We start from the raw sequence: 18,667 nt of genomic DNA on the forward strand, positions 1-18,667 counted from the left end.
CCCGGACAAAAGCTTGTTAAAATCATGGTTGGAGCATGGCAATTAATACATGTAATGTTCATTTAATTCTGCTTACTTTCTTCCACAGCTTTTGCCAATTTTTCCAATTAAAGATTGACATTCCTGCATAAGCATTTCTCTGTGAAAATGTCCTTGCCTCTTACAGAGGAGCAGAGGAAAAAGATTGAAGAGAATCGACAAAAGGCTCTGGCCCGTAGAGCCGAGAAGTTATTGGCAGAACAGCATCAGAGGACTAGCTCGGGCACCTCCATTGCTGGCAACCTATCCCAGGCCAAGCAAGGCCCATCCCAAAATTTCCCAAGGGAGTCTTGTAAGCCAGTGAGCCATGGTGTAATTTTCAAGCAACAGAATCTCAGTAGCTCATCTAATGCTGACCAAAGACCTCATGATTCCCACAGTTTTCAAGCAAAGGGAATATGGAAAAAGCCAGAAGAAATGCCTGCTGCCTGCCCAGGCCACAGCCCACGAAGTCAAATGGCTCTCGCTGGAATCTCTCCTCCCTTGGCACAAAGTCCTCCAGAGGTCCCTAAACAGCAGCTCTTGAGTTATGAGTTAGGTCAAGGTCATGCCGAGGCTTCACCTGAGATCAGGTTCACACCCTTTGCTCACCCAACTCATGAGCCTTTGGCCAAAGCAAAGAATTCCCAAGAGACACCAGCTCGTTCCTCTGGACAGCCTCCCAGGGATGCTAAGTTAGAGGCCGAGACAGCAAAAGCCTCCACCTCGGGGCAGAACATTTCTTATATCCATTCGAGCTCAGGGACAGAAGGAAGACTCCAACAGAAGTCAGGGTCCTCAGTCGAAAAAGGAGTGATCTCTCAGAAGGGAAAGTGCATAAGGAACGGCGATCGTTTCCAGGTGTTAATTGGGTACAATGCGGAACTCATTGCAGTGTTTAAGAGCCTGCCCAGCAAGAGATATGGTAATGTCTTTGTTCTTCAGGTGTTTGGTGTTTTTTTTTTTCTTATTTTTGGAGTCTCTTTTAATCTAACAGTTTCTCATAAATATTAAGAGAGTGCATTGGCACATTCTGTCCATCCAGTTGTTAAAAATTTTTCAATTTTAGCTTGTGTTTCCCTTCATAATAGTCATTCCCTCAAACAGCTGCCAAACTTGATGGTTGTCACATGGCCATCTGGAGAATGGTTGAATGTTACTGAGAAGACGCTTCCTCTGCCAGGTGCTTTATATGCATTGTAGCACTTAAGCTGAACAGCAGTTTTTTTGAAATAAGTAGATGTAATTTCAGTTTTTAAGGCGATGGAACTGGCTCAGCAAGAGTAAGTGACAGGCCCAGTTTCATTGGTCTGGAAAGGCAGCGTCAGGATGTGACCAGCTCAATTACAGCCCGGAGCCATTGCTCCTCATACTGCTTTTCCTGACCACACTATGACCTGGAGAACTTGGATTCTAGTCCTAACTCTGCCCTCAGTCCACTTAGGTGAAGTTCATAACTTCCCAGGGCCTGAGTTGGATTCCACTACATGGAATAAAAGAATTATCTATATTTACTGTTTGTCCTCTACAGAGATTTTTATAGATCAGTGGAGGCTTGCTGGTCAGCTGTTTTGAACTTGGCGTGCATTCATTGATTCATTTAGAAGACAAGCTTGTGTTGAGTGCCCAAGTACAAATTGTAACCACAGTCATCAGCTCTCTGTTTTGTTTCAGATCCTGACACCAAGACGTGGAACTTCAGCATGAATGACTATAGTGCCCTGAGTAAGTAGGCACATGGCTGTCCCTCATGGAGGGCGACCCTGGCGCTGAAAATCTTTAGAGTATCACATGTAGTCTAGCTTATGGTATGCATGGCTTTACAGGTGGTGAAAGCTTTCAGGGCACCACCCCACACTCCTTCCCACTATGTCTAGCCTAATGAAGCAGCTCTGTGGGTGAAGGCCATTGGTAATATTAACAAAAGCTAGCAGTAAATGATGCTTGCTATGCATTAGGCAATTCTAAGTCTCTTAAGCTAACTTTTATTCCTTATAATAACTTTTAAAGATGGCAAAACTGAGGCCCAGGGAGGATGAGTCAGTAACACAGGGTCACATAGCCAATAAGTTGTACAACTGGGATTCAAACCCAGACAGTGTGACTTCAGACTACATGTTCCCACCAGACTATGCTGGCCCCAGCAGTGACAGGCAGCTCAGGCAGCCTGCCAGCCCCTGCTCCCAGGAAGGTAACAGTTCAGCAAACAGCACAGATCCTCAGAGTACTCTCTGTGCAGCGAACTACTCAAAAATGCAAGGAAGGGGCATTGGCCAGGCAAGTTCTAATGCAGTGTCTGGTCATAGTCAGTACCTGGTTACGTCCCTCTGTCTTCTGAGAAAACTATCATACACTGAAGTTTTTGTCACTTGATCCTGGCGCATGGAGCCTGCACACGTGTGTTAAAGCGTCAGCCATGTGTGTTTTCATCTTCCATTTATTCTACTCTTCTCCCCGACCTGCCATTTCTACACCCTCTCTTCCTCCCCCCAGCTTAAGAAGGGAAAAGATAAGGATGTATGCTTAGGCCGATTTGCAGATTTGGGGCATGAGGTAGGATGATCTGGAGGCACCAGTACAGTTTGTGGGGAGGGTGGTTTGGGCCAGTGATGGGACAGCTCCCTGTAGAATTTCCTGGTTTTCTCCTTGGCCTCTTGAAATGTGTACATTAGGCGATATCTCTTTGGTAGCTGCTAGCGTGTTCGTTTGCGAGGGCTGCCGTGACAAAGTACCACTGACTGGGTGGCTTAAACAGTAGAAGTTTGTTTTTTCACAGTCCTGGAGGCTGGAAGCCTAAGATTGGTAGGGTTGGTTTCTTCAGAGGCCTCTCTCCATGCCCTGCGGCGGCTGCCTCCTCTCTGTGTCCTTGTGTGGATTTTCCTTTGTGTGTGCAAATCCCTAGCGTCTCTCCCTTTTCTTAGAAGAACACCATTCATTGGACTGTTGCCCACCTTGGTGACCTCATTTACCTTATTAATCTTTAAAGGCCCTGTCTCCATATACAATCACATTCTGAGGTCCTGTGCTATGTGTTTAACATGAATTTCGGAGGGACACAGTTCAATCTGTAACACTGCTTGCTGCTAGCTCCGTCTAGAGAGGGCTCATTTTTTAATCCATTTGTTTGGTGTTGGAAGGGGGAGACCCAAGGCTCTGGATAAAGATTGCAGATTTTGACGCCTGGTATTCTCCTTGCTGGTGATTTTAAACCAGTGGTTTCCCTATTGCGGTTGTTTGTTTTGTCTTTTACGCTTGTTGTGATCACGGTGCCTGGTGGCTTAGATGACTCCTGCTTTTGCAGATTCATTTAGGTTTTTTGTCTGATATCATTACTTTTTTTTTTCTTTTGAGACAGAGTCTCACTCTGTCACCCAGGCTGGAGTGCAGTGGCGCAGTCTTGACTCCCTGCAACTTCTGCCTTCTGGGTTCAAGTGATTCTCCTGCCTCAGCCTCTTGAGTAGCTGGGATTTCAGGCATATACCACCACACCTGGCTATTTTTTGTATTTTTAGTAGAGATGGGGCTTCCTCCATGTTGGCCAGGCTGCTCTTGAACCCCTGACCTCAGGTGATCCACCTGCCTCAGCCTCCAAAAGTGCTGGGATTATAGGTGTGAGCCACTGTGCCTGACTACCATTGCTTTGTGTAATGCTCACATGTTTTGAAAACCATGTTTATTGAGTACAAAATTCTGCCTATATACTTCTCAATGAAGCTTACAGAAGAGAAAAAAAAAATTTCCATATAGCTTTTAGATGAATTTTTCTGATTGTTTGACTCCTCTATATCTTTACCAATGTGTTACACACTTGGCCTTTTGCCTGCTTGAAATTTCTTGCCATAATTATGGATTTGTGAATTTCTCCTTGTATTTCTAAGTTTCAGATAGGTTCATGATCGTGTGTCGTGATTGGCTTTTTATCAGTATAACATATAAAATTGTCTCTGTATCAGTCTTTCTGTCATTTTGCTTTAGGTGTATCTCTGGATTTTGCTTCATTAACCCTACCACATACTCACTGTAGAACATATTTTGACTGTGAAGAAGAAAAACTATCCCCTGTAATCTCCCCACTCAACTAACCATTATTAACATTTTGGTTTCATATCCTCCAGCCTTTTTTCTATGCATTAAAATATCAAGTTTTATATATGCATATACTTTTTATTTTGCCCTTTTAATTTAATGCTCCAGCATAAAGCATATTTATTTTACTGAATGTTAACGGTTAATTCTAAGTGATGAAAATGTGTCCATTATCATAATGGGCCATTTTGGCCTTCACAAAATGGTTTCGTGTTGTTGAATTACTTTTGTCTTTTCCAAAATTTTTAGTACAAAATAAATTTTAATAGCTATATAACATTCTGTCTTATGAATGTGTCGTACATTGCTTAAATTGTGTGTGTTTTTTTTTTCCTGCTTGATTTTAATTTCCTGCCTGTTTTTCCAGTTTTAAAGCTGGAGAGGAACACCTTCGTACCTAAGTTTTGGTCTGTATTTTCAATTGGTAGTTGGGATAGATTCCCAGAAGTTGAATCATTATTCTTAGAGCTCTTGCTATAATTGCCAAATTGTTTTCCAGAAGGTTTTATTCCCAACTAGCAATATGGTTGTCTAATTGTTTCTCATCAATTTTGATAAGTAATTTTGACAAGTTTGATAAGTAAAAAAGTCTCTTATTTTTCTGATTATTTGTGAAAGTGAACATTTCTTCAAATGTTTGTAAGTCTTCTTCCTCCTGTTTTGAATTGGCTACATCTCTATCCTCTTCTTTTGTGGTCTTAGTACTTTTTCAAAGCATAAGCTCTTTTTATATTTCTTTACTCAGGGTTTTTGCCTTTCACTTCAGTGTGTGTCTGTAGACAGCTTAGTGTTATACAGTTGAATTTGTTAATTATAAAAATGCATCTGTAGTAGATGAAATAATGTTTAGAATTGTGTGTTTGTGACCTGGTGATCCTGGTCCTCACTCCTTTCTTCTCTGAGCAGTAGACAGAGTAGCGACCTAGGAGTGGGCTTAACTGGGTGATTTGTGGTGTGCTGACCTCAGTGGCTTCTCTAACACAGTGCCAGAAATTATCTAATAAGTTTATTCATCCTGGTAAGCTTCCTCTTCCCCTTGTTAATTTCTGAATTTTAAATTTTTTGATTTGAAAAATGTAGGGAGGCCAGGTACGGTGCCTCACGCCTGTAATACCAGCACTTCGGAAGGCTCAGGCGGGTAGATGGCTTGAGCTTAGGGGTTTGATACCAGCCTGGGCAACATAGCGAAGCCCTGTCTCGACAAAAAGTACGAAAGTTAACCCCATGTGGTGGTGCACGCCTGTGGTCCCAGCTACTGGGGAGTCTGAGGTGGAGGATGGTTTGAGCCAGGGAGGTTGAGGCTGCAGTAAGCCCTGATCATGGCACTGCACTCCAGCCTGGGTGACAGAGCAAGACCCTGTCTCAAAAAAAAAAAAAAAAAAGAAAAACTTAAGGAGATGGAAAGTTACATTCAACAAATATTGAAATTCCCAAAGCCCCAACTAGAAAACACTTTCAAGCCTTCCTAATCTAACAGTGCCTTTTCTTGCCGTCCTGCCAAACCTAGTGCCTCTTGACCATGTGCCTTCCCCACTTTCTCCCTCTTCCCTTGCCTGTGTTTCAAAGCCACATCATAGCCCTCTGCTTTATCACTTCTGTTCGATTCTTCTTCTTTGGCAGTGAAAGCAGCCCAGAGCCTCCCCACGGTCAACCTGCAGCCTCTGGAATGGGCCTATGGCAGCAGCGAGTCACCCTCCACCAGCAGTGAGGGACAGGCTGGCCTTCCATCAGCTCCATCGCTTTCCTTTGTCAAAGGGCGATGCATGCTCATATCCAGGGCCTACTTTGAGGCAGACATCGGATATTCACAGGACCTGATTGCACTTTTTAAACAGATGGATTCCAGAAGATACGGCAAGTAATTGGTCTTTGTCTGATTCCCCGAATGTGTAGTATGGTCTGTGATCTCAACATAGGGTGTTTTTCTCTACCTTGAATATTCAAAATTTACTTTCTTGGGAAAGCCTTCCCGTTCTGCTCCTCTTCCTATAGAAAGATGACACGTTAATTATTCCAGATGGTAAACATACAGTGGCGGCTGTTTTGTCATTAAGGCCTTCCAAAGAGAAGACCCCATAATTTCCCCCTGGTCAATGCCTTCTTGGTGGAAGCAGGTAAATTCCTGCTTCAGCCATTTAAAACCCATCTGTTTTTATTTTGGCCTTTGCAGAGCAAAAAAACAGGTGGTTACCATAAAAATAAATGCTTTTCCATATGCAAACTTCGTGGTTTTCAAACTTGAGCATGCAGGGAACCGCCTGCAGGGGTTGTTAAAACGCAGATCGCTGGGCCCCACTACCAGAGTTTCTGATTCTGGAACTTGAGCATGGAGCCAAAAATTTGCATTTCTCACAAGTTCTCTGAGCTGGTGCTGCTGCTGGTGATGGTGCCATAGTTTGAAAATGCTGATAGTTCTCCTCTCGGCCTGCCCGTCAGCATCACGGGGCCACTTCAGAAACACCGATGCCTAGTTCTTATCCAGATAAGTTGATTTATTTTGTCTGAGGTGGGGCTTGGACATTGCTGTTTTGTTTGTTTGTTTCATTTTTTTTTTTAATCTTCAGATGAGCCTAATTATAAGCCAGTCTTGAAATCTACTGGCCAAGGCAGAATAGTTTTGCTGTATTTTATTTATTTTTGAGACAGAGTTTCACTCGGTTGCCCAGGCTGGAGTGCAGTGGCACAATCTTGGCTCATTGCAACCTCTGCCTCCTGGGTTCAAGTGATTTTCCTGCCTCAGCCTCCTGAGTAGCAGGGACTACAGGCACCTGCCACCACACTGGGCTAATTTTTGTATTTTTAGTAGAGGCGGAGTTTCATCATGTTGGCCAGGCTGATCTCGAACTTCTCCGCCCGCCTTGGCCTCCCAAAGTGCTGGGATTAATCACAGGCGTGAGCCACCACGCCTGGTTGTTTTGCTTTATCTTTTTGTGAGGTTCTTCAAAAGCTGCCCCATCAGAATAGAGGAGAAGCAGCTATAGATTCTGGACTCCTGGGTGTCATTCTTAGCTTGGGCCACATTGTTTTTTAAAAACGATGTAGTTTTTATGGATCGGTGTTTTCCCATTCTTGAATTGGTTTAATCTTGTTCTTAATCAGGTAGAACTTAAATACTTAAAACCTCATGCCTTTGAGACCTCACATTCAAGCATCGTCCTGGAAGAAGCCTCTAGAATTGCTTGCTCAACAAGAGTTTTCATCAGGATTTTGGTTCCTTCCGGGGGAGGCTCATGCTGGTTGCTACGTCATCATCCTTAGATGGATGGAGTTTGGACTGATGAGGGCAGGCTGGTGAGCGGGGTATAGGGGAGTTGTGCAAGGCCCAGACAGGTCGTGAAATGAGCTGCTCCACAACAGCGTAGATCCTTTGCCTTTCCTGCCCCCTTGGATGTTTGGCTTCTGCTTGGGGTGGCCCGTAAAAGGCAAATACAGGCCGGGTGCAATGGCCTGTAATCCCAGCAGTTTGGGAGGCCGAGGTGGGTAGATCACCTGAGGTCACAGGAGTTTGAGACCAGCCTGGCCAACATGGTGAAACCCTGCCTACTAAAAATACAAAAACTAGCCAGGCATGGTGGTTCCAGTCTGTAATCCCAGCTACTTGGGAGGCTGAGGCGGGAGAATCGCTTGAGTCTGGGATGCAGAGGTTGCAGTGAACCAAGATCGTACCACTGCACTCCAGCCTGGGCTACAATCTCAATAAAAGATAAAAAAGGCAAATACAGTGATGTGTGTCTGTCACCGGCCTGTGAGATCACACTCCTGACATGGTCTGCATTCTGGGAGTGGGTACCATGAAAGTATTGATACTGATACTGCTCACACCCGGATGTCCAAAAACCATGATTGGTTCCTTTGCCTCAGCTGTTGTTCACAACGTTTCCTGATTGCTGCTGTGCCACTGTGAGAATCAAGTTGTCAGGAAGGGCCTTCCTCTTCTAGTTCTGCATTTAAGATTAGTCTGTCTGCTTTGTTCCTTCCATCAGGTTGTACCTGGACGACCTTGCTTTTTCCTGAAACTGACTCACTGTGTCCAAGATGCCTCTGTCTGACCACCTTGCTTTTGAAGGAACCATACAGTGAAGAATGAACTTTCGCTGCCCAGATAGCATTTACCGAGACCAAGCGTCCTTGATTTTTCAAAAGATAGATTAGTAGAGAAATTCCTCTATTTAAATAATGAGCCACCATTGGGTAGAAAGATGCTCACCTTTTTAGTTGATAATGTGTGTAATTTATACTACACTATGCTAATTAGCAGATGATATAATAATCACACTAACAATAATTCATAATAACTGGATTTTTAGGGTGCTCATTGTTTTCCAGTCATACTTTTATAAGCATTTTACTTTAATTTCACATAATCCTCACAGTAAGCAGTGAGGTAGGGGCTGTGGTATCTTTATTTTTCAGATATGGAAACTGAGGGAGAGGTGTTACAGTGAATTGCCCAAGGTGACATAGCTAGCAAGAGGCAGAGCTGAAATGGAAACTTCGGCAGTTTGACCACTCTGACCACATGCAGCTTCTTTCCCATGTGTAAAATGGAGTTAACAACAGCCCACTTGGGAGGGTAGATGAGATGGTGCCACTGAGTGTTGGCACAGTGCCGGGCTGAACATGAATGCTGCTTAGGTGTGAGCTACAGTTATCACCCCTGTCACTCAGGGCATTTCTGACCTGCTAGACCCTCCCCAGCTGTGTATCCTGTGGCACCTTTTGTCACAACCCTTACAACCCAGTGTTGCCAGCATCTCTGCCTCTCTTTCCTCCCAGTATATTGGGGAAGCCTCCAGGGAAAGTACTCTCCTAACTTCTCTATCCACAGTGCTAGGTACAGGACCAGCTGCCACATTGTCTTTAAGCTTAATGGAAGTTTATGAAGCCAAGTAATAAATGAGTAAGTGTGATCACGTAGCAGGAGGACAGGGTGTCTTATTTGCTTATTTATTTCTTGTCATTGCAGATGCCAAGACCAGGAAGTGGAGCTTTCTCTTGGAAGAGCACAGTAAACTAAGTGAGAAGCCTTCCTTACTTGTTTTATATCATGCTTTGTTAAGCTTTAATAATTCACCTTAAATTTGATGTATTTTCGAAGAATCTTCTCCTTCGTTTGCTCTGGTGGGATGCTTGAGTACAGGGTAAGTAACGGTGAGGATGCAGCCTTGTCCACATCCACTGAGTTGGTGGCTTTATGACAGCCCAGACAAATGCCAGGCCTCTTTTGCCATAAGGGTGAGGTGGCAGTAGTGAAATTTCCCAGGCCTGGGAAACCTTCCTGCTGTCATGGAAGTGCTAGAAGCATGGGTACATAGACTTTAGGAATTAGAAGTGAGCTAGGATTGCTTAGCTTAGGTGGAAGTGACCATAGATTACTTCTGAGAATAGGCTCTCAGTGTACTTCTAAAACTGGATGGGATGATCAAGAAAGATAGGAGAGTCTCACTAGGAATGGACTTCCTAATAGAGTTCTGTCTGAGGCAGAAGTCAAGGCCAGGGACTTCTGCATTGTAACAAGCACTTTACAGACTGACCAAGGCAAGGGGTATGTGTACAGACAGCATAAGTGCAAGAAGAAGAAGCCAGTTTGGGCTTATCATTTTTCTTCTCTGTGTTTTGCTTAGATAGGGCAATAAATTCTAATATGCCTGGAAAAAGGAAATATGGTCATATCTCAGACTGTACCAGAATACTAGTCCCTGATCTATCTGGCTGTAACAATTCTGCATTGGGTTTGCAGCTAGTATAGCTTATGTTCCTCTACTTTACTCCCAATCCTGACGGCCTACTGGGCCTCCCAAACCAAGGAAGGAGTCATCTGTGGGTACCAATCAGGCCAGGACAGACATGAACCAACCCTGGGAGCTCTGAGTCATTGGCCATCTTGCCTGGCAGGCTAGGGCTTCAATGTGAGGGAAAAACTGGGTTCCTTCCTTTTGTCTCCTTCTTATGTGACTTACTGTGTGACACTGGGTAAATAATTAAACATTTTGGGTCCCATTGTCCCTTTAGTAAAAAAAAAGAGGTGGTCTTTAATCTCTATCTGCTCTCCTGACATAGGAATTAAATATAAAGGAAGAGCCTTTGGTTCCTTGAGCAAAACTTGCTATGAACTGCACAATTAGGTTTGAATATGAGATGATAACTTAATAAGTGCTGGCTGAAGCAGAAAGGATGGCTCGTGTTGATCTTGAGACTCTCTGGCTGCTACTATTTGGAACTTGTGATTTAGAGGGAATTATTTGGCAAAAGCTGAATTTTTTTTCTTTTTGAGACAGCGTCTCACTGTCACCCAGGCTGGAGTGCAGTGGCACAGTTTCAACTCACTGCAACCTCTGCCTCCCAGGCTCAAGCGATTGTTGTGCCTCAGCCTCCCAAGTAGCTGTTACACAGAATCCTTTTGGTGCCACTTTGCCAGCTGGGCTTGCCGCTGGGCTTGCTCTGCCCGCTCAGCTCACGCTACTAGTCCAGATTCCACACTCACTGAGGGCAAGCTAGGCATGGAGCAGTGGAGGGTGTGTGAGCGAGTGAGTGTATGGTCTGGCCATGGCACACAGCCAGGTGCACCAGTTGCTGCACCGGAGCGGGCAGCTCCAAACTGTGGCACGGGTACTAGCTCCATGTGAGGCTGCAGCTGGACTAGGCATACCACAAGCTGCTTCTGCCTTGGGCACCAGCATCTGGATGATGGGAATATGCTGGCGCCCAAAAACTTAAAGATACCAGCACCCGTGGAGCCCCAAGGGGGTGTTACAGCATGTTACAGCTCTGGCTTAGGGAGTCCCAAGGTGTGGGCCCCCAGAAAGGTTGCCGCTCTTCACTCCTGTGGTCTGGCAAACAGGAGCACATCACTGCCTGCAGCTTGGCGAGCAGACTAGGAACGTGTTATAGCCCTTTTCTCACCTGCCATTCAGCGGGTCCCAGATTCTTGCCCTGCATCCAAGAAGAATGAGGTTACATGAACAACTGGAGAGTGAGCAAGGCAGAGAAGGGTTTTATTGATCAACAGAACAGCTTTCAGTGGAAAGGGGACCCAAAGTGGGTAATCCCAACGTGTGGCTGAGTCCAGGGTTTTTATGGGCTCAGAATGGGGGCATGTTTGCTGATTCGTCCATGGGCAGGCCTGGAAAAAGCACCATTCAGTTGGCTAAAAGGCACTAAGGAAGTTCTCACTCTGGGTTGTGGACTCCACCTAGAACTGGCAGCCCGGTTTTCAGGTTTTAGTCTGTCTTCAACTTGAAGGTTGGGTTTCACTGTGGACCCACCCCTGTCTGCCTATGAAGTTGTCTGCCTCCTGCTGTTATCAGCTGGAATTGTAGGTGCATATCCCCATGCTTGGCTAATTTTTGTATTTTTAGTAGAGATGGAGATTCGCCATGTTGGCCAGGCTGGTCTTGAACTCCTGGCCTCAAGTGATCCTCCCACCTTGGCCTCCCAAAGTGGTGGGATTACAGGCCTGAGCCACCATGCCTGGCTGCAAAAGCTGAATTGTTGATGAGAAATAGGAGTGAGTTCTTTCCTTCTCGCCTTTGTCTTTCAACCAGGAAACACAAATATGTTAGCTATAAAGTCTTGACTTTTACGGAACAACAAAAAGCAGGACACTTACAGCATTGGTAGATAAATGTAGTGTTGAAAAACCATGACTTGTGACTCACATAGCATTGTAGAGTGGTTCCTAATCTTTTGCAGACAACACACTCCTTGAAATACCTGATGAAAATAATGGATTCTTCACCCAGAAAAGAAATGCACATAATGGCCACAAATAAGATTTTGCACTTGATAAAAATGATTTCATGGATCCTGAGTGAAGATTCTAGATTTAGAGTTTTTACCTGCTATCTCATCACGACAGTGTCTCACGGAAGATAAGACTGATCTTCCTATTTCGTAGACTGAGAGAAGGTTGGGCCCAGAGAAAGGAAACAGTGGCTTTTCTTACTGGGAGCATTGCAAGGTCACAGTAAAGTCAGTGACAGAAATAAGACTAGAATTGCCATCTGCCTTTGTAACATGACCCATTATAAAATTTAGAAGCTAGCTATACTAAGAAGCTGGGGAGGGAAAGCGGTGAGAATAGAGCCCAGTTCCAATTTAGTTCCAATTTCTTTGCCAGTACTGTGAACCTGGGGAATGCCCACCTCTCTCCTCACCCCATGCTCTCCTTCCTCATGAGTGAAATTAGATGGTTGACCCTGAGCTAATGAACGTGTGCCTAGGAAACTAATGAAGAAATGACAATAAGACCTGCGTACGTGCATGCTCATGGGTGAAGCAGTGGGAGTTATTTTCTCTAGTAAGGAGAATCTAAGCTTTCCTCCTCCCTCTTTTCTAAGTGACTCAGGCCTTTTGCCCCCAGTGAAATTGGCATAAGGCCTTTTGTTTTCCCCTTGCTGTCAGTCCAGAAGGGTTCTCAACAATCTTGTCTTGTCAGCTGCTATTTGAAAACATTAGCATCTCTGCTATGTGGCTAGTAGCATTCTGCCAAAGAGCTATTTTACAGAAATGACTTCTAGATGACTCACGAAGCCAGACAGCACGTCTGTCATCTCCCAGTACCAGGGAAAGGACAGTAGAGACAGTTGTTGTCAGGGAATGGTGGCTTTCTCAGAAACACCGAGATGGCTGAACTAGCAGCATCGGATTTTGGAAACAGTAGTTGGTAGGAGACAGAGTAGATGTTGGTTTTATTCCTCTTAAATGGCTGAAGGAACATAATGCCTACAGAGCACTGCATTTTCTATCAGCCAGTTCATCAGCCCTTTCGTAACTTTCATCAGGTATTTGAGTTCTGAAGATCACTAGAATTAAAATGAAAATGGTTTTTCTGAAAGCACATGGAGTGCTCAGCCTCCTGAAGTGTGCAGAAATCAGCATGCTAAGATTTAATTTGGAGGTATAAAATGTATTTGTGCATCAATATGGACAGTCTATTCTGTATTAAAGCCTTCAACCTTACCTAATTTCCTCTCATGGTGATTCTTTTCGTGGAAACTGTTTCCAGAAATAACTGGTACTTATATTTAGTGGAGGAGAGAAATGGACTTAAATACATTGAAATACAAAGCAGTTGGAGGTAGCAGTAGATGGCTCAGCCCTGCACGTTCACATCAGCATTTACGGTGGTAACCGATTGATGGTTGTGGCAAAAGACTTTTGGAATCGGTTGTGAGGGTATTAAGAAAACACGATCACACATGACCATGTGAACTAGAGAACCAGCCTTAGAATTCCAAATAAGATTGGATAGAAGTAAAATAATACCCAGTTTCTCTTTGTAGTTTCCTTTACTGGATACCGGAGGACAATTAGCCTCTTGGTGGGTCACTCTCACTCCCAGGGTGCCCTTGAAAGGGTAAAGGATAAAGAGCAATTGACGATCTGTAAATAATGACTACTCTTCTAATTAGATTTTTCAAAGGAAAATGATAAAAGGGAAGAACATCCTGAAAGTGACAGCCTGCAGGACAGCAGGCTGTGGTTAGTGATTTAACGGTGATTCCACTGCCAGAGGTCTCTAGGTCCGTCATTTTTTTCTATGCATTTTTAATTTGTAATTCAGCCTCCTTCTCTCAAGAATTATGTGTTTTTTTTATCTCTCTGGTTTATTCTTTTTCTGTTTCTCTGTTGAATAAAGGTTTTTTTTTTTTTTTTTCCTCGTTTTTGAAGTTTAAAATCAGGTGAGACTGCATTCTTTCAGAAAGCAAGGTCAGTGCAATTCATTTGCTTTCATTTCCATGTAGATCCCAAGTAATTTATTTTTCCCATTTGGGTTAATGATCCTGACTAGGAGAGATTTCTCCACCCATTAGATAGGGACCTAGGACCAGCATCACTGGAAGGAAATATTTATATCCCAAAGCTTCTCTTTCTCCAAATCTTTTGGGCATGAACACTCCAGCTCATATGCTTCTGTTCTTCTTTCCAGTTGCAAAGGTGCGCTGCCTCCCACAAGTTCAGCTGGATCCTCTGCCCACGACTCTCACCCTGGCGTTTGCTTCTCAGCTCAAGAAGACATCGCTCAGTCTCACGCCAGATGTCCCAGAGGCAGACCTTTCTGAAGTGGACCCCAAGCTCGTGTCTAATCTGATGCCCTTTCAGAGAGCTGGAGTCAAGTAGGTTCTTGAGCTTCCTCTCTCTTCCTCTCTTGCTGGAATTTCATTACTCACCACAGACCACATTCAGATGCTTCCTGTTTTATGAACTTTTATTTTCCACGGATAGATGAAAATTTAGAAGAGTGTAGGCATTAAACAGCCAGGTGTGCTGTTACCAAAGCCTTATTGTAACCATTGATTTCAAATTCCATGGGTTAATCAAGACTCGGAATTACAGGTATGCAGAAACCCAATTCAAACTAGCTTAAGGAAAGAGATTTCTCAGTGCCTGTAAGAGAAAATCCAGCATCTTTAAAGATCTCATCAGGCTGCTGTCCTCTCTCAGATCTGCTTTCTGTTTGTTTGCTCTGTTCCCAAGCAGGTGCTCCTCAAGTGTGGCAGCTCGGGCAGCCAGGGGCTTCCAGCTTGCATTCTCAGCTTAGCAACACACAGAAGCACCTTTTTCCTAATTGGGCTAACACTGCAATGGCTTAAGTCTGGTACCAACGTTGGAGCCAGTCATCGTGGCCTTGGAGGCTTGAGGTCTTGTTGATTAGACTTGGTGATAGGCCCATCCCTAGAACCAGAGGGTAAGACCTGCCCACCTAAATTACTTGGATCGAAAGTGGGAGGTAGCAGTTCTCCAAAAGAAAGTCAAGGTGCTCTTATTAGAGGAAGAAAAAAGGTAAACCTACATCTTGATCTTTCCTTTTTTTCTAGAGTTACTTGGGAGAAGCAAAATGCCAGATTTGAAATAGACTTCTCTTAAAAATATGGGAGTTCAAGGAGAAGAAAGAGGAAGTCTTGATAGTCTGTCTAGAAATAAGAAGCTGTTATTAGACCGTGTAGTTGGACATAGAGCCCTGTGCAAGGGAAGGAACCTAAATTATCAATGGCACTGACACACCGCGACAGCCTGCCTGCTTGAAGCCTGATTGTGGTATTTTGGTGAAAGCTTGGCTACCGTCTCTGGCAGGATTTGGGTCTCGGTGTGCTGTTTGGGCACAATGCACTTTATTACATTACCTGGCCCAGCCCTTCCCCCTAATTCTTTTCTTCCTTTCCTTCCATCTCTCTTAAATAGCACACTCTGCAAAACGTCCTCTGGCATTGCCATTCCAATCCTTCAGCTGGTGAGATGTCCTTTGGGCCTTGTTTTAACCGGGCTCAGGGTGGTTTTTCCCTTTCATCTTTCTTCCTCTGGGCTCTTTATTAAAGCTGCAGTAGAGGTTGCCCAGCCCCACCCCCTGGGCAGCCCCTGGCTTCAGCATCCAAGTTCTTCGTGGCACTGTTAGTCATCCTTGGGCCCACGTGGTGGGTGCTGGTCTTACCCGTTACCCCATTATCCATGAGAGAGGCTCTGTGTGTGAGGCGCCCCAGGGCAGATCTGTTTCTCCCTCTGTGGCTCTAAAGCTGCTAACAGTACTTGTAATCTTTCTTCAGAATTTTCTAAATAAACTCAGATTTTAACTTTCATACTCTGAAGAGGTGGGGGCTTGGCATTGGAGGAGGAGGGCTGTCAATTCCGTGTTTTGTTGTCTTTAATGCAAGAACTACAATTGAAAACACCCTTTAATTTATAAAGCAAAATCTCTTAGAAATGTCAGCATCTTCTAATATCCAAGTCGGCCTCTTCAGCAGGTGAATGAGTTGAGGCTCAGAAAGACAGTCAGTTGCCTAAAGTTATTCAGCTGCCAAAAGTGGAACTGGGGCTTAAATCTGTGTTTTCTGATTGATTAATTTCTGAGTATGGCATTTTTTTCTATTTCTTTTTTTTTTTCAATTTTGGCATGTGTTTAATTTTGCATATTTGTAGTTACAGTCATGTTGCCTTATAGACATAACATAAAAAAATCAATGTCTCTATTCAATAAATCATAAAAATAGTAATAATATAAATACTACAATTCAAATTTTAAAAACATAAATTGTAAACAGGACTCCAGAAAATTTTTTCTATTATATTCAACTATCCTGTGGAGGATGACATTTAATTATGTTATTGTTCCTCTGTTATCCAGGCTTTTTCTGTCTTTGTTGTCACTTTTTGGCCACTTTGTTCCTTAGTTGGGCTCCCTCTAGGCAGGGGAAAAAGGAGAGAAAGAATGTGAAATTCAGGGGGTCCATTCTGCTCTAAGGATGTGGATAGACCAAACTTCTGGAAATTATAGATGGTAAAGATGAGGAGGCTGAAACAAAAGACGCTCAAAGGGCGTGGGGCTCTCCATGGATTCCGTTGCTTAGGTACTGCCTGTCCTCGCTGGCCACCAATTTTGTAAATCAGAAAGTGAGGTAGAAAATACATCTTTTCACACCTGCCCTCCCCCCATCTGTCTGTGTTGTGGGTTGATCCCAGAAATGGTCCAGAAGATTTCATAGAGGTGGGTGTACAGGGAGGAGGCTGTGCCTGTTCTGGAGAGGTGAGGCAGCCCACCGCTCGGCTCCGTTCCTCCCCAGTGGAGGGTGAGGCCGCCAAAGCAGGGCTTTGGGAAGGGCTGCCTCCTCTCCCAGGCAGGGGCCCGCTCAGGCTGCAGGGAGAACAGAAGGGTGCCATGCCATGATGCCTGTTGTCTCCACACTCTACTGGCCTCGGGCTGCCTGGGGATTTGCTGCCCAGTTTTCCATCTTTGGAAATGGTGTTTCCAGGCAATTCAGAAAGGGCAAGTGTAGCCTAGACTTCTTGTCAGCCCTGCTAGCTGCTGATTAGAAGAGGTGACATTCTCTGTTTTCACTGTGTGAGAAGGAAAGAGAAAGAGCTATCCCAGCGGCTTATTATCAGGATTCTGAGCAAATGATCTCCTTTTCAGAGATTAGATGAAAAAAGACTAGTATTTGGCACAGAGGACCAGACATCTGGCACTTGGGATCCTTTTAGCTTTTCACTGTTTCATCATGCGACACGAGCAAGTCATTTTTACTGTTTGTGTTTTGATTCTTTTTCTTTTTGTGGAATAGTAGTTATGATAGAAGCACTTCCTTAATGCTTATGATGTTTCCAAGCACTGTTTTCAGTATTAGCTTTATTAACCCTCCCACAGCTTCATGAGATAGGTACTGTTATTACTCCCTTCTTACTGCTGAGGGGGCTGAGGTATAGGGAGGTTAAATCATGGGCATGAAGGTATACAGCTGCTGAGTGATGGAATTGGGACTCCAACCCCAGCCAGTCTGGCTCCGAAATAGTGGAGTACACCTTTATTCATAAACTATTAGCAAGGGATGCTGCACTTACGGGCTTTAGGGTCCTGGAGGCTGCCATAATGAAAAACTCGATGCTGAGGTCGGTGCTCGCTTTTGGCCAAGCACCCTTCCTCCGATCCTTTTCTCTACCTCTCTTCTCGTTACCAGCATCTTCTGTCTTTGCCAGCCCCTTTCTCTGCCTTTATGCATACTGAATGCTCTCTGATCTTCAGAAAGCCTTCTTTTCACCCACCAGCCCTTCTTTCCTTCCTTTCTTTCTTTTTTTTTTTTTTTTGAGATGGAGTTTCGCTTTTGTTGTCCAGGCTGGAGTACAATGGTGCAATCTTGGCTCACTGCAATCTCTGCCTCCCAGGTTCAAGCGATTCTCCTCCCTCAGCCTCCCGAGTAGCTGGGATTACAGGCATGTGCCTGTAGAGATGGCGTTTCACCATGTTGGTCAGGCTGGTGTTAAACTCCTGGCCTCAGGTGATCCGCCCACCTCGGCCTCTCAAAGTGCTGGGATTACAGGCATGAGCCACCGCGCCTGACCCTTTCCTTCCTTTCAAGGCAGACTCTGGAGTGAGTAAGCATGCCCTCCTCAGTGCTAGTCCTGGACTCCCATCACCCTCCTCCACATACGTCCCCTGGGTCCTGCCTACAGTGGGCTGAGGTGACTCCTCCCTGGAAACTTCCTTCCTTGGCCTCCACGACCTAATCATCTTCCAGATCTTCTCCCTACCTTTCGACCACATTCCACATTTTTCCTTTTTAGACTTTCTCTCTCTCTCTCTCTTTTTTATTCTGCTCCCTATTTGGCCCATGCTCCTTCCCTTCTGGGGAGCAAGTCTGGTGGTGGGCTGGGCCTGGGCTGGCCAGTGCGGTGGCCTTCACCCGACAGTGCTGACCCACCGGACGTGAGGGCAGATGAACTCGTGCCCCGGGAAACGTGCCATCCTCACCTTGTCTGCCTTCAGTTTTGCCATAGCCAAAGGAGGCCGCCTGCTGCTCGCTGACGACATGGGCCTGGGGAAGACCATCCAAGCCATCTGCATCGCAGCGTTTTACCGGAAGGAGTGGCCTCTCCTGGTGGTGGTGCCATCCTCCGTGCGCTTCACTTGGGAGCAGGTTAATGCTCTTCAAATTGCAGTTTTCACAGAGAAGGTTTTCTTCAGTGTTAGAGTCATAAAATAATGGTTTGCGGACAGGGCCTAGGGATCTTTAAGGATCCTGTCTCAAGTAAAGGCAAAGGCAGGAAGAGAGATGAGATGCCACCTGAGGGCAGG

At 44.8% G+C, this 18,667-nt stretch overlaps 1 protein-coding gene across 2 annotated transcripts in view; it reads left to right on the plus strand.

The window, feature by feature from the left end:
* SMARCAL1 (SWI/SNF related, matrix associated, actin dependent regulator of chromatin, subfamily a like 1) overlaps positions 1–18,667 on the plus strand; it is a 65,788-nt gene that overhangs the window by 2,066 nt on the left and 45,055 nt on the right. For both annotated transcript variants that reach the window (XM_025404267.1, XM_025404268.1), the window contains exons 3-8: positions 89–943; positions 1,693–1,743; positions 5,725–5,958; positions 9,071–9,121; positions 14,036–14,222; positions 18,359–18,509. In XM_025404267.1, the coding sequence (XP_025260052.1) occupies positions 148–943; positions 1,693–1,743; positions 5,725–5,958; positions 9,071–9,121; positions 14,036–14,222; positions 18,359–18,509 (1,470 nt within the window). In that variant the 5' untranslated portion in view covers positions 89–147. The remainder of the gene's footprint in view (positions 1–88; positions 944–1,692; positions 1,744–5,724; positions 5,959–9,070; positions 9,122–14,035; positions 14,223–18,358; positions 18,510–18,667) is intronic.

Source organism: Theropithecus gelada, chromosome 12, assembly GCF_003255815.1.
Source record: "Theropithecus gelada isolate Dixy chromosome 12, Tgel_1.0, whole genome shotgun sequence".
Lineage (NCBI taxonomy): Eukaryota > Metazoa > Chordata > Mammalia > Primates > Cercopithecidae > Theropithecus > Theropithecus gelada.